The sequence below is a fragment of the Mirounga angustirostris genome, unplaced genomic scaffold (assembly GCF_029215605.1).
Source record: "Mirounga angustirostris isolate CCGP_5_RB_7025 unplaced genomic scaffold, mMirAng1.0.hap1 SCAF_6, whole genome shotgun sequence".
NCBI classification, from domain to species: domain Eukaryota; kingdom Metazoa; phylum Chordata; class Mammalia; order Carnivora; family Phocidae; genus Mirounga; species Mirounga angustirostris.
Window position 1 is genome coordinate 98,074,683 of NW_026991714.1, and position 16,546 is coordinate 98,091,228.

The following is a 16,546-nucleotide window of genomic DNA, read 5'->3' on the forward strand; positions in this document are numbered from 1 at the left end:
CTTATTGCTTTTGTTTGCAAATTTCTTTACAAAATCTGAGTCTCATCAGTCATAACTTGGAATGAAAATCTTGACTGACGTGTAATCGGGGTAGTTATCCTTGGGATAACCAACTCTTAGTTTCAAAACACTACAAAAAGACGTCAGTTTCTGCTTTGGGGATGGTATACATCTTCAGTAACAGCTCAGAAGTAAAGATTCAGTGCTTTAGCAACAAGCCACATACCCTGCCACACAACTGCATGGCTTCCTTGTTCCTGTTTCCGATTTCCAAAATATTTATGAAATCTTTCATGGAAATTCCTTGATCTACAGTATTCTTATTTTGTTGCTCATTTGTAATTTACACATTATATACATGGTACATTAAACAAATATGTCTAAAAAGAATTTTTTTTTTCTCCCAGTATCCCTTTGAATTTATTCTGTGGGACTATTTCTTCTCCTGCTCCTGGCAATCTCAACTATAAGGCAATCTCAAAACAGTTTTGGCCACATTTAGTACCTTTAAGGTTCTGTGGTAACTTTGTTGCAAAATACACTCTTGATCCAGTAGTACAAAATTTCCTTATTCAAAAATAAGACCCCACACACGAACACCCCTATCCACACCCCACAGCGCAGGGACTGCTACAAATGGTGAACCTAAAGCCAGGAAGGGAAGTGTGGCCAGCTGCTCTCTTTTTTTGCTCCCTCCTCCCCCACTTTACTAACTGTCCTCACTCCCTTTCCCATCCATGGAGAGATGAAAGCTGACCCCACAGTGGCTTAGTGTTGTATGTGGCCCACGTGTGCCTGACGGGACCCATCACGGGTCCGCTGCCCTGACACAGTGCAGGCGTGAAGGCTAGTCAAAGTAGCCTTCAGCTTGCCCACTGACAAAAAGCTGCCTCACTCCTCACTCCAGCTTTTTTAGGCAGGAGTCAGATACTAACCCACTGCAGAAAACAAAGCAAGCTCTCCAAATGAGTCCATTTAATCTCCGTCGCTGAGCTTGAAGTGAAGGCAGGTGCCCTTGGGGTAGAGGGGGAGGTAGGAGATGCAGAGACACAATAGCTCTCTCCAACGTCCTCTCACTGGAGCTTCTCCCCCCTCACTCCTTTGTATCTCTGGTGAAGGTGAGGGCTTTAAATGGTCTAGCCTGTCTGTAAGCACCTGCTTTGAAATTGTCTGCCAATTCACTTGTTTTCTGATATCTAGCCCATCTTAGTGCTTCAATAAAAACTTCCAGTTAAGATCTGGTTGCAACTGGGGCGCCTGGGTGGCTCAGTTGGTTAAGCGACTGCCTTCGGCTCAGGTCATGATCCTGGAGTCACGGGATCGAGTCACGGGATCGAGTCCCGCATCGGGCTCCCTGCTCGGCAGGGAGTCTGCTTCTCCCTCTGACCCTCCCCCTCTCATGTGCTCTCTGTCTCTCTCATTCTCTCGGTCTCAAATAAATAAATAAAATCTTTAAAAAAAAAAAGATCTGGTTGCAACTGTATCCTCAGTACCTAGTTATGAGTAGTATTTTTTAAATAACTCATTGAGTGTTCTGTTTCCATCACCTCCCAATTTGTCGTACTAATAAAGTAATAAATGTATAACCAATATGCATACATTTATAGTAAAACAAAATGTGCATATTTTCATCATCTTGCTTCTGTAGTTCCTTGGATCAAATCAATTCAAACATTGATAAATTCTGTAAAATCAGGCCCCAACTTGGTAAAATCCAGTTTGGAATATATGGAGACAATGTGGTATTTGTATTCTCAGGCAGGCACTTATGGCCCTCATATATATCATTCACTGTGTTCCTGAAGGTTAGGTATAATCATAACTTACCACTATGTACAAAATACTTCTTTGGGAAAATTACTTCATACTTTCAAAATAGAATTTCAGGAATTCATCTTTCCCTACAATAACTCTGACAAGGTATTTAGCCAGGAGGTTACAGCCCTTACAGGTCAGGCAATAGGAGAAGCTTCAGGGAAGACTCTTTAATTTAGAGCAAGGACTCCATTAAAACAATGGCTAGAGTTGGTATGGAATGGACTAGGAATTTGGGGACTTAAATGAAACAAGATGAGAAGCTGTAAAAGGCTAAGACCTCCTGCCACCCTCACAAAAAACTCTGGTATTTCCTAAACCCCTAGGATATGTGTATGAGGTTTGAGAACTGTGTGAATTTTTCTGTTTGGACGTAATTTTTAAAATAATAGAGCTTCTATTTAATACCTACCTCATATGGTAAGGGAATAAAATGACTCATTGGTTTTACTCCTAAATATCCAGGAAAATAAACAAATGTGTTAAAGAGAAAAATAGTATATATTCAAAAGCATAAATGCAATTCAAGAAAGAAGAAATATATACTCTTCATGTGATTTTAAACTGGCGAGACTAAGAAATATTTCAAATTTGGGGGAGCATTTAATGTATGTAAGGAAAAATATAGTCATTGTTAAGTATTAAATTGAATCATATGAAAGTCTACATTTTTGACCTACAAAAATGTCAGTTTCGTTTAATTCAACCTAATAGGTAGATAGTTGGAAGCTTTAATGATTAACTTTTTTTAAAGATTTTATTTATTTATTTGAAAGAGAGAGAATGAGAGAGAGAGAGCACATGAGAGGGGAGAGGGTCAGAGGGAGAAGCAGACTCCCTGCTGAGCAGGGAGCCTGATGTGGGACTTGATCCCGGGACTCCAGGATCATGACCTGAGCCGAAGACAGTCGCTTAACCAACTGAGCCACCCAGGCGCCCCTAATGATTAACTTTTTAAAAACTCCTATAATGTAGAAAATAGTCTTAATACTTTTAAACTAGGTTTCTTAATACTTTTAAACTAGGTTTCAGATTAATAGAAGTGAACAATTTTTTACTTTAACTGGTTTTAATTATCTGATTAAAAATAATAAGGTAAAAAAACATAATAATAATAAGGTAACAGGGACACCTGGGTGGCTCAATCGGTTAAGCATCTGCCTTTGGCTCAGGTCATGATCCCAGGGTCCTGGGATTGAGTCCCGCATCGGGCTCCCTGTTCCTCGGGGAGCCTGCTTCTCCCTCTGCCTCTGCCTCTCTCTCTCTCTGTCTCTCATGAATAAATAAATAAAATCTAAAATAATAATAATAATAAGGTAACTGGAGATTAATCATTTTCTCTACCCTGAAAGAGCTGTGGATTTATTTTGCTTACCCAGTATGAGATGTGGCCAAGACAAGAGGATTTAAAATTGTTTTCAAGAAATTGAAACCAAGAAACATCTGATTTCTGTATTTCCGTGTTTCATAAGTTCCAATTCTACACAAATTCAGGTGATAATATGTGTAAGACAATAACTAAAGGACACGAGTAATGTGATTTAATAGCTTGAGAATACATCTTATGAGTCCTGAACTCACTCTGCCTAAGACTGGGACAGATGTATATCAGCCACGTGCTTCCAAATTCTATTTCAGGAACATCCTAGTGCCATCTCCATGGAGCTCATCTAAATTATGAAACTGTGGTTAACTAGAGTCACAAGCTTAACAGAAGGTCTTACCTCAGCCCAAAGCCATGGCTCTGAAGTCCTCAAAGATGCAGTTGGAACAAGTGATTGCCCCCATGTCATCTATGTCTTCACTCATTCTTCAGATACTCATTGAGCACCTGCCATGAGGCAGACACTATTCCAGGTGCTGTTGATATAGTGAGAAGCAAGATAAAGAAGCTCTCAGCTCTTGTGGAGCCAACATTCTAATCCTTAGAGATATTCAATCACTCAATCAATAAACAAACAAACAAGAAATATACTAGATAGCAACTGGTACTGTGTAGAGTATTAGAATGGGGAGTTCATTTACATGAAGTGGCCTGGGAAGGCTACTTTGGGGAGGTGACATATAAGCTTGATAGAATTCGGCAGGGAGAGAGAGTGACAGGAATTCAGGATAAGTCCTAGATTTAGGGTTTAACTTGGTACACTCAAAGTGTGGTCCGAGGACGTGTGGCAATCTGCAAACTATCACCCATCCACCTTGGCATAAGCACAGAAACGGAGAGTAACCATTAAGAAATTTTTATAGCAATTTGACAGAAAAAATTTATGCCTATTGAATATAATAATTCTGCATGCCTCCTAAATTTCATTTTGCTACTCATTCATTTTTATTTCACTTTACAAAACTACACATTGGAAAAATTTTAAAACCTGGTTTTCACCAAAGATAGTGCAAGAAACACTGGCTTAACTACTTAACCAAGTGGGTGAATAGTGGCACCATTCTCTGAGATGGGGAAGAGCAGGGTAGGAGCATCTCTGGGAGACAGAAATCAAGTGTGTGTTGTTTGGATCATGCTAAGTTTGAGGTGCCCATTGGGTGCCCAAGCCATGATATAGAATCAGTCACTGGGTATATGACTTGCATGATGTACAGTAGGTCATCGGGTATATGAGTTTTGTGGAAAGATCAGGCTTGAAGATATGTATTTGGAGTCATCAGCATACAGAAGGTATCTGAAGCTGTAGGTTGGGTTGAAACCACTTACCTAGGACTAGGAGCTAGCAAAGGAGACTGATAAGCAGCAACTAAAGAAAGAGAAGGAAAACCAATATGGTATCATGAAAGCAAACAGAAGAAAATGTTTCAAAAAGGAGAAAGTAGCCATCCTTGTCTAATGCTGCTGAGATATCCGGTAAGGTAAGAACAGATAAGTGACAACTGGCTTTGGCAAATTTGGAGACCCTGACAATAGTAATCTCAGTGGGACAGTGAGAACACAAGCCTAATTGGAGTCCATTAGTGAAAGAGTGGGTGACAAGCAAATGATCCCATAACAATACAAAAATATTTCAACTAGTTTTGTTGTGGTGGGAGTAGAGGGATGCAATGAAGATGGATATGGAGTCGAGGGAGATTTATTCAAGACAGATTTCATCAAGTATGCAGATGGGAATGTCCGGTAGAGACAGGAAGCTGGTAATGCAGGCATGCATCAGAATGCAATTCAGAATAGTTTTGCCATATTACCAGATAGGAAGTTCTACATATTGAAATGGACATTAATAGTAGTAATGGAAATCACATTCCATCTTCATTTCTCTACAGGATGCTACTGGGGCTCCATACTCAAGGTGAGGAATCAGGATTCACTAAGGCAGTTTGGGATTATAGTAGAGACATTGGCATCTCCTTTAGTGCTCCATGGTGAGGAACTGGAAATGGAACATGCCTGGTTTATTGGGTTTCCATGATATATATTTACCATCTAAATCTAAAAAGTTCCATCCTCAAATTATATTGATAGACACCTTCTTCTTTCTCACCCATAGAATTGAAATTGAAACATGTTTGCCATTTTGACAGGAGTACAAAATTTCAAGCTTTGAGCAGAGGCTGATGAATGAAATAGAGTTTCGCTTGGAACGTACCCCTGTTGATGAGTCAGATGATGAAGTCCAACATGACGAGATCCCCACGGGCAAGTGTATTGCTCCCATCTTTGACAAAAGACTCAAGCATTTCCGGGTTACAGAAGGCTCTCCAGTGACATTTACCTGCAAAATTGTTGGGATTCCTGTTCCAAAGGTAGGGGAAGATGACCAGCCGAATGGGCAACCAACCAACAACACAGAACTGTAGACAATGCCTTCAAGAAAGTCTTATCAGATTCTAGGGATGTGTCTACAGAGGGAATAAAAACCACTACCAGAAAAACGAACAAAGCCCAGATAATTTTACTAAAAAGAGACTGTCAGGGATAGGACCATTAAATAATCAGGCCCAAAATAAATCAGACTTATGGGTAAGTTAGAATTTTAATAAAAGTTTAAAATAGACTTCTTAGTCATAATCCTCCATTTTGGGCTATTGATTCTCTCAACCACCAAACTCACCAAATTGATATTCTTTCTCTTTAACACTTATTGAATACCCACAAAGTGCCTGTTGTTGCACAAAGTGAGCTATATTTGTATCATTACTAGTAGGTTGGTCTATGCTGAAAATGTCATATCGTTATCACTGGCTGCAGAAAAATCTTATGAGTCACCAGATTTTTTTGGCAGTCAGCTGAAAGAAGGATTTACACCCAGTATGGCTGTGGTAGGGGATCTCTCCGCTCTACTTTCACAAACATTAGCATGGTGTTATCATGTATGGTTAGGTAACCAGGAAATGTGGAGAACAGCTGCAGTCAGTACTTTAACCCCCCCTCTTTGAGAGATCTCCTTGACACATGCAGAACTCAACATGAAAAACCTATTTATTTAAATGTTCGCCAGATGAGAAATTTCGCAAGTGAATCCTGGCCTCCTTATGGATAATAAACCATACTATCCTTTCAAGTAGGGTGAGCTATTGTGGACCCTGAGATCTGTGGACTGCAGAAGACTTGAGCTTATAGATAGGATAATGGGAAAAAAATTCAGGCTCCTGGTTTTCATTATTTTGCCTCTGAAAACATGTCCGGTCCTTGGGGTGACTTTTTAAGTAATTATGAAGTACAATAAAAAGAGTCAAAAGCTTTATCTCAATCCTAAATTATACAGAATTTTTGACTTAAGTATTGTATATGTACAAGCATAGGAGCATGTTATACAGTCATTTTTTTAAAAAGATTTTATTTATTTATTTGACAGAGAGAGAGACAGCGAGAGAGGGAACACAAGCAGGGGGAGTGGGAGAGGGAGAAGCAGGCTTCCCGCTGAGCATGGAGCCCGATGCGGGGCTCAGTCCCAGGACCCTGGGATCATGACCTGAGCTGAAGGCAGACACTTGACCGACTGAGCCACCCAGGCATCCCTACAGTCATTTTTAAAATACTTTTTTCGAAGTGCTTTATAAGGGATGGGGCACTTGTAGAGATGGCAATCAGCCCTTGCTTCAACCTACTCCCTACTTCATTATCCTCAAAAGATGTGCAGAACAGTGTATGTTCTCCTTGATTATCTTTCATTGCAGGTTTACTGGTTCAAAGATGGGAAGCAGATTTCAAAGAGAAATGAGCACTGCAAAATGAGGCGAGAAGGAGATGGGACATGCTCTCTGCACATTGACTCCACCACCAGTGATGACGATGGCAACTACACTATCATGGCTGCCAACCCCCAGGTGGAGAAGCAGGGTTCTGCGCTGTGCTGCACTCTGAGGAAGGAGCACTTGATGTCATTGTGAATGAGACCTTGAGAAGTGCGAGTTGCTAAGGATTGCTGAGGAAAATGAATGAGAAGCATTGTGATTGTGTGTTAACTAGAGCGCAGTATCACAGCTTAAAAGACCAGTTAGCCATTGATGGCTCACTCAAGCCTTGAGCGTTTGTCAAAGGACTTTAGTAGTATCTCTTCACTATGTCCCAGATGTATTAGGCTACACCTTATGTTTATCAACTCATTGACTCTCTTGAAGAGTCTGTAAATCATCCTATCAAAGAATGATATGTTGTTTTTGTTCTTTAGAGAATAAGCAAATTACTCCAAAAAGGCTTGTAAACATTCCTCAAATCCATAATGTCCCCTTTTTTTTTTTTTTTGGTAAAAGTTGGAAAGCCATAAACTTTCACTTTTCTTTTCTGAATAAGATCAAGGATCAAGACTTAAAATTCCCCTAAAAGATACGGCAGAACAAATATCTTCAACTACTATTAGAATACAAAATATAGAACTATAATTTCTACTCTCACCCACTCTCCTTAATAAAATGTTAGTTTTGAGGATAAATCTCTATTAAGAAAAGTATAAAATACTTGGCCATAGTCTCTGCATGTGGCTGCACCAGAATTCAAATTTTTTTTTACATTTGTGCTCTGTTCATTTCTCAGCTCAAAGTGAAAGTCATCACAATATTCTTTAAATTCCCCCCTAGAATATTAACAGTGATCTAAGGAGTCATATTTTATTGTTTTCATTCCCCCCCCTCATAATATTTAGCCAAAAAGTTCAAAACTGTTCCAGTCCAGAAAAATTTACATAAATTGAAAAAAAATGGAGAATTCTCTTATTTTTAATTCATTTTTGTTTCTCAGGGGAGAATCAGCTGTTCTGGCCACTTGATGGTACAAAGTTTGCCCATTCGCAGTCGACTAATATCCACTGGTCAGTCTCACAGGTAAAAACAGTAAGAATCTCCCTTCTCTAGCCACTCCCAAGCATCCACCTACCACACTAAGCATCAAAGTGTTGGGTCTACACATTGTTCTTAAGGTGTAGTCTTGCACCTGCAGCATCAGCCTCCCTTGGGAGCTTGTTGCAAATGTGGAATCCCAAGCCCTACCCCAGACCTACTGAATCAAAAAGTACATCTTAATAAGATCCCTAGGTGACTCATAAGCACATTAACTTTGAGATGCACTGGTCTGTTGCACACTCTTAATGGCTCAAAATTTGTAACCCTCAGTAGTACCTGTGCAGATAATATATAAACCAGAGTCTTTGAATTAAATGACCATATTTTCCTTAATAAAACAGAAACTGCTAGTGGTTATATGTCTATAGATTGAATATTTTCGTTGTTGTTGTCCCCAGTATAACAATTGCCTCTAACATAGCAATTGGCTTTCTTCCTCTCTGATTTTACTAACCACTAAGAATTAAGAGCCTGGCTTCCCCTTGAGTCTTATGGTGCCACAAAGTCTTAGCAAAGCATTCCATAGTTGCTGACATGGATGAATTATATTTGACTTACCAAAGGAGCAAAAATAGTGACCCATGTTTCAGATACAGTATTTCATCACTGCTGCAACTATACCTTCTTCTTCATTTTTTTTTTTCTTTAAGAACAGCTGTTACTGTTGGTCAGTCTTAACCAGTTTAAGTTCATGATCATCTTTAATGGTCTGCCATAATTTATAGCAGGGTTAAATTTTATTACTCAGAGACACAGGGATTGCAGCTGCATTGTTCTGGGTAATAAACAGGACTTGTCTGTTGGCTCTCATTTGAGATTCGGCTTGAATACTCATTTATTTGTTTATCTTGAAACTTTTGAACAACTGGTCAAAGCCAAGGCAAGTAAGCTGGGCCACCTAACCCAGAATGACTTCAGAGAAAAAGAAGCTAAAGCCTGTTTATTTGATTAAAGATCTCATAAGATAATCCTACAGTGTATGAGATGCTTACCACCTTGCTTTTTACATATGCTTCACACCATTATTTATTATTTTATTATTTGTTTATAGTCCAGCAACCTCCTTCCCCACCCACCCCCCAAAATATCTGTTCTCTAGGCTCTATAGCCATGCCTAAATGCTTGCTGTTTTAGGTTTCTATGTTTAATGCCTGAACATGCTTGTTTTTATAGAGGAAGGTCCCGAGTACAAGAAAGAGACAAAGAGCCCCTACAGGAACGGTTTTTCCGACCACATTTCCTGCAGGCTTCTGGGGATATGGTAGCTCACGAGGGGCGCCTCTGTCGGCTGGACTGTAAGGTAGACTCTAATACTCATCCTTGGCTCCAGATCTGTTCACATTTTGCATTTGTTTGACTTATTTTTGTTTGTATTTGTTTTATGTTTTGTTTAGAGAAAGGGGGGCTGGGGAAGGGAGAGAGATCACTTTTTTTCTCACAAGACTTCTTCAGAGCATTTATTAATACCAGACAAAAGAATTTGATGAAATTTTTAAGTCTTTATACCTTAATAAAATTACATTGGTGTTGTATCAAGTTAACTCTGCATTCGTAAAAGACAACCAAAGAAGTGATGTAATTCAGACATTTTCCATGTGGTGCGGAGTAAGTCTTTATTACTATGAAGCCAAAAGTGTGATTTTTGCATCCTGGAAGTGAGTTTCTGGGATGTATAGACTTTGAAAAATTTTCAGTCATGAAAAGATAGCTCTGAGGTGGTTTATGAAAACGGAAGTTGGTTTCTCGTACTAATCAACATCCACCAGCTTTAGCTATTCTACTTCCTAATTCTTCAACCAGAAACTGTTCAGCTGAGCAGCGTGGATATCTCTCAGTATGAAGAGAAACTTAAGTCACCTCTTCTACTCCAGACAAAGATGCAGAATGTTATGGAAATTTTAGGTGCTAATTGGTAAAGGCTTGAGGTTAAACATTTATAGAGTCCACTTCTCTAGGTGGTTCTTGCTCTGCCAATGGCTGCCTAAATAATATTTGGGATTGATTGTTACTTCTTCCACCCTAAACCCTAAAATATACCCATTCCAGGTCCCATCCCTAGAGATTCTGACTTAATATAGTAAGTAGACATTGGGATTTTCAAATGCTCCCCACACGATTATAACACACAGCAAGATTTGGGAACTCTAATTTAATGTCTGCCCTTTCCTTGGTTGCCTCTTGCTTCTCAGGTATGTAAGCAACATATCATCTGTGAAACTCACTCAGCAGGTCTATTTTATCTATTCATTTTGTTTTTATCTCTTACTTATTCTAATCTAAAATATAATCATCACCCCAATTGGGGTCAAAATACGATACAGTTTAAATTAATGCGGCCATTCATCCAGCCCCTCTTATCCTGATACCCTGCAGAGAGGTTTCTCTCCACCCCATGTTTTTTCTATCTATTTGGTGCCAGACAAGGATGAAGAATTCAGCCACCAAATAAATCTGCCTGTCATCGGTCTGTCATTTGCCTCAGCTGTCCTGTTGTTTATTAGGTGAGTGGCTTACCGCCCCCAGAGCTGACGTGGCTGCTCAATGGCCAACCGGTGCTACCAGATGCCTCGCACAAGATGTTGGTCAGGGAGACTGGAGTCCACTCTCTGCTCATTGACCCGCTCACTCAACATGACGCGGGGACCTATACATGCGTTGCTACCAACAAAACCGGACAGAATTCCTTTAGTCTGGAGCTCACTGTAGTAGGTAAGGTTTGCTTCTGGGACCCCAAGAATAACTCCCTTTAAAGTTATTGCCCAAATAGGCACAGCTTCTGACAGAATTCTTTAGCCATTTGCCCCACCAAGTTTCATCTCAGTTTCTCCTTCACTGTAGTAAAGGCCATATTGCTTACATTGTTTTCAAAGACCTATCAATAAAAACATAATGTAGTATCTGGTGCATATATGCATGCAATAAATGGGAGCCATTGTAATAGTTAATTAATCAATTAATTGGTATATTGACTTCACTAAATTCAAGTCACTTGCCCTACAGTTCATCACAACTGGAACACACCAGGATCTTGCCCCTACCCCAAGCTTCCATACTTTTGCTTCACTGATCCTTCTACCTGGAATGCCCTTCTTTGCCCTCATTCTCTAAGGCTTAATTCAAATGTCACCACCAAGGCACATCCTCCTCTGTTTCATAGCACTTAGAAAAGGAGAGACTCCCCAGAGCACTTGCAGCCTTCCGTGTAACTATTATCTCCTTTGTCTTCCTGAAGAGACTGAAAGCTTCTAAAGTCAGCCATTCTGACTTTTTCTGTGTATCTCCAGTGTCTGACTCAGTGCCTGGAACATGCACAGTGCTCAACAAATGTTGAGTTGATAACTAAACAAATGAACCTCTACTTTGTAAGACGACATGAACAAAACACTGTAATGGCTACAAAAAAGGACAAGTCATTATCACTTGATTGATACCCGCCCTCAGGCCAGTAGTCCAGCCAGAATTAGATTTCAGAATATACGAATTCTAGTGCTGAGCTTTCTCCCATGTGTGACCCTTACCGGAAACCAGGGGGGCTTTGGCATGCTATCCTCTCTATAGGCTGGTGGCTGCTCACCCCATATATCTTTTTCTTTTTCTCACTCTTAATTTTCTCATACCCAACAGAGTAGGAAAAGCTCATCCTGCAAGGATATATTGATTGCAAGCTTTTACTTTTCCCCCCAATATTTTGCAAATATTGATTCTGGAATCCTGAAATATGAGGTATCTTTGCCTTATCTGGTTCTGGCCCTCCCTGCAAAAAGTCTTCCTTAGGAAGCATAATTTGTGGGGGGGGGGGTTGCTTTTTTTAAGTCGTGTACTTCTGGGGCACCTGACTGGCTCAGAGGACAGTGTGACTCTTGATCTCAGGGTCATGAGTTCGAGCCCCACATCGGGTGTAGAGATTACTTGAATAAATAAAACTAAAAAAAAAAAAGTAGTGTACTTCTTTTCTGTAGCTATAAACTTCTTTGAAATAAAAGTTGAGGGAAGGGCACCCGGGTGGCTCAGTTGGTTAAGCGACGCCTTCGGCTCAGATCATGATCCCGGAGTCCTGGGATCGAGTCCCGCATTGGGCTCCCTGCTTGGCACGGAGTCTGCTTCTCCCTCTGACCCTACCCACTCTTGTGCTCTCTCTGTCACTCTCTTTCTCTCAAATAAATAAATTAAATTAAATTAAAATCTTTTAAAAAATAAAAGTTGAGGGAAAATGAATATACCTTCTACAAAATGAACTCCTCTATAAAAGAAAAAGGGTACGTTCAGTACATAAAATCTGTTGTTTCTCAAAATTTACTGCTGGGAATAAGAGACTCTTTTAAGGAGTGGGTTATTCCACACCCACCATTCGAGTCCCCCCGTGTGCGACCCAGATCCTGGAGTGTTGTCTCTCACACAATATGCAAAGAGGTTCCCTCATTCCTTTTTTTCATCACTTCTGGAGCTTTTATCAAAGCAATGATCTTCCCTTAGAGGTGTGAGAAGTGCTCTGAAGAGGAGGTGAGGTGGGTGGGCACCCACTCTGCTAAATTCCAGAACTGTAATGAGTTGGAAGCATGAACCCCAAGGCGCTTACAATTCAAACAAGAATGGCCCTTCTCCCATTCAGCCAAAGAGGTGAAGAAAGCCCCTGTGATTCTGGAGAAACTGCAGAACAGCGGAGTTCCCGAAGGCCACCCAGTGAGGCTGGAGTGCCGGGTGATAGGCATGCCGCCGCCCGTGTTCTACTGGAAGAAGGACAATGAGACCATCCCTTCCACCCGAGAGAGGATCAGGTACGGTCCGCTCCCATGTCCACTCCCATGTTCAAAAGGACTTCCAAGCTCAGTGGGACTTGCTGGGCACCCAAATAAGTCTGTCGTCTTTTGAATCTGGCTTCTTTCACTCAGCATGGTGCATTTGAGTGTCATCCATGTTATTGTGCGTATCAAGCATTTATTCCTTTTTGCTCCTGAAGGGCAATCCATGGTATGGATGTCCCACAGTTTTAAAATGTTAATTTTTTTCAGGATTAATTAGCAGGGTTGTTTTTTTTTTATTTTAAACTCAGTTTTGTTAACATACAGTGTTATATTAGTTTCAGGTGTACAATATAGTGATTCAAAAATTCTATACATTACTCAGTGCTCATTACTGTTACGTGTACTCTTAACCCCCTTCACCTGTTTCACCCATCGCCCCCCCTCCCCCACCAACCTCCTCCTGGTAACCATCAATTTGTTCTCTATGGTTAAGAGTCTGTTTTGGGGGTTGTCTCTTTTTTTCCTTTGTTAGTTTTTTCTTAAATTCTACATATGAGTGAAATCATATGATATTTGTCTTTTTCTGACTGACTTACTTCATTTAGCATTATACTTTCTAGATCCATCGGTATTGTTGCAAATGGTAAGATTTCATTCTTTTTATGGCTGAGTAATATTCCTCTGTGTGTGTACACACACGCACATATATATCTTCTTTATCCATTCATCTGTCGATGGACACTTGGGTTGCTTCCATGTCATGGCTAGTATAAATAATGCTGCAATAAACATGAGGGTGCATATATCTTTTCGGATTAGTATTTTTGTTTTCTTTGCATAAAAACCCAGTAGTGGAATTAACTGGATCATATGGTGACTCTATTTTTAATTTTTTAAGGAGCATCCATACTGTTTTCCACAGTGGCCACACTAGTTTGCATTCCCACCAAGAGTGCATGAGGGCTCCTTTTTCTCCACATTTTTGCCAACACTTGTTGTTTCTTGTGTTGATTTTAGCCATTCTGACAAGTGTGAGGTGATATCTCATTGTGGTTTTGCTTTGCATTTCCCTGATGATGAGGGATGCTGAGCATCTTTTCATATGTCTGTTGGCCATCTGTATGTCTTCTTTGGAGAAATGTCTGCTCATGTCTTCTGCTCATTTTTAAATTGAATTATTTGGTTTTTGTGTGTTGAGTTATATTAAGCTCTTTATATATTTTGGATACTAACCTTTTATCCAATATGTCATATTCAAATATCTTCTCCCATTCAGTAGGTTGTCTTTTAGTTTTGTTGATTATTTCCTGTGTTGTACAGAAACTTTTTTTTTAAAGATTTTATTTATTCATTTCAGACACAGAGATACAGAAAGAGAGAGCATGAGCAGGGGGAGAGGCAGAGGGAGAGGGAGAAGCAGGCCCCCCCCCCGAGCCAGGAGCCTGATGTGGGGCTCGATCCCAGGACCCTGTGACCATGACCTGAGCCAAAGGCAGATGCTTAACCATCTAAGCCACCCAGGCACCCTGTGCAGAAACTTTTTATTTTGATATAGTCTTAATAGTTTATTTTTGCTTTTGTTTCCCTTGCCTCAGGAGATATATCTAGAAAAACGTTGCTACAGCTGAAGTCAGAGAAGTTACTGTCTGCTCTCTTCTAGGATTTTTATGGTTTCAGGTCTCACTTTTAGGTCCTTAATCCATTTTGAGTTTATTTTCCTGTATGGTGTAAGAAAGTTGTCCAGTTTCATTCTTTTGCATGTAGCTGTCCAGTTTTCCTAACACCATTTGTTGAAGAGACTGTCTTTTCCCCATTGCATATTCTTGCCTCCTCTGTGAAAGATTAATTACCATACAGTTGTGGGTTTATTTCTGGGCTTTCTATTCTGTTCCATTGATCTATTGGTCTATTTTTGTGCCACCATCATACTGTTTTGATTACAACAGCTTTGTAGTATAACTTTTAAAGATTTTATTTATTTATTTGAGAGAGAGAGAATGAGAGACAGAGAGCATGAGAGGGAGGAGGATCAGAGGGAGAAGCAGACTCCCTGCCGAGCAGGGAGCCTGATGCGGGACTCGATCCAGGGACTCCAGGATCATGACCTGAGCCGAAGGCAGTCGCTTAACCAACTGAGCCACCCAGGCGCCCTGTAGTATAACTTTTAATCTGGGATTGTGATACCTCCAGTTTTGCTCTTCTTTTTTTTTTAAGATTTTATTTATTTATTTGACAGAGAAAGACACAGCAAGAGAGGGAACACAAGCAGGGGGAGTGGGAGAGAAGCAGGCTTCCTGCTGAGCAGGGAGTCCGATGTGGGGCTCGATCCCAGGACCCTGGGACCATGACCTGAACCAAAGGCAGATGCTTAACGACTGAGCCACCCAAGGGCACCTTGCCTTTCTTTTCAAGATTGCTTCAGCTATTTGGGGTCTTTTGTGGTTCCATACAAATTTTAGGATCATTTGTTCTAGTTCAGTGAAAAATGCTATTGGTATTTTGATAGGGATTGCATTAAATCTGTAGATTGCTTTGGGTAGTATGGACATTTTAACAATATTGGTTCTTCTAACCCATGAGCATGGAATATTTTTCCATTCGTTTGTGTCATCTTCAGTTTCTTTCATCATTGTTTTATCAATTTCTTTCATCAGTGTATTATAGTTTTCAGAGTACAGATCTTTCATCTCCTTAAGTTTATTCCTAGGTATTTTATTATTTTTGGTCAACTGTAAATCAGATTGTTTTCTTAATTTCTCTTCCTGCTGCTTCATTATTAGTATATAGAAATGCAATGAGGGGGGGCGTGCCGGGCTGGCTCAGTCAGTGGAGCATGGAACTTTTGATCTTGGGGTTGTGAGTTCAAGCCCCACATTGGGCATAGAACTGACTTTAAAAACGGTTAAAAAGAAAGAAAGAAAGAAAGAAAGAAAGAAAGAAAGAAAGAAAGAAAGAAAGAAAGAAAGAAAGAAAGAAAGAAAGAAAGAAAGAAAGAAGAAAGGAAGGAAGGAAGGAAGAAAGAAAGAAAGAAAGAAAGAAAGAAAGAAAGAAAGAAAGAAAAGAAAAGAAAAGAAAGAAATGCAACAGATTTCTGTACATTGATTTTGAATCCTGCAACCTAACCAACTTCATTTATCAGTTCTAGTAGTCTCTAGGGTTTTCTATGTATAGTATCATGTCATTTGCAAATAGTGAAAATTTTACTTCTTCCTTACCAATCTGGATGCCTTTTATTCCTTTTTCTTGTCTGATTGCTGTGGCTAGGACTTCCAGCACTATGCTGAATAAAAGTGGTGAGAGTGGACATCTTTGTCCTATTCCTAACCTTAGGGGAAAAGCTTTCAGTTTTACACCATTGAGTATGATGTCTGCTGTGGGTTTTTCACATAAGGCCTTTATTATGTTGAGGTATAGTCTCTCTAAACCTACTTTGTTAAGAGTTTTTATCATGAATGAATGTTTACTTTGTAAAATGCTTTTTCTGCATCTATTGAAATGATAATATGGTTTTTGACCTTTCTCTTGTTTATGTGATATATCACATTGATTGGTTTATGAATATTGAACTACCTTTGCAACCCAGGAATAAATCCCACTTGATCATAGTGAATTTTTTTAATGTATTGTTGGATTCAGCTTGTTAATATTTTGTTGAGGATTTTTGCATCTGTGTTCATTAGAGATATTGGCCTGCAGTTTTCTCT

General features: G+C 39.8%; 1 protein-coding gene across 3 annotated transcripts in view; it reads left to right on the forward strand.

Moving 5' to 3' along the window:
• The window catches only part of MYPN (myopalladin), a 102,816-nt gene that overhangs the window by 79,430 nt on the left and 6,840 nt on the right, over positions 1–16,546 (forward strand). For all 3 annotated transcript variants that reach the window (XM_054508178.2, XM_064594707.1, XM_045877939.3), the window contains 6 exons: positions 5,344–5,565; positions 6,940–7,089; positions 8,000–8,082; positions 9,274–9,400; positions 10,602–10,809; positions 12,710–12,875. In XM_054508178.2, the coding sequence (XP_054364153.1) occupies positions 5,344–5,565; positions 6,940–7,089; positions 8,000–8,082; positions 9,274–9,400; positions 10,602–10,809; positions 12,710–12,875 (956 nt within the window). The remainder of the gene's footprint in view (positions 1–5,343; positions 5,566–6,939; positions 7,090–7,999; positions 8,083–9,273; positions 9,401–10,601; positions 10,810–12,709; positions 12,876–16,546) is intronic.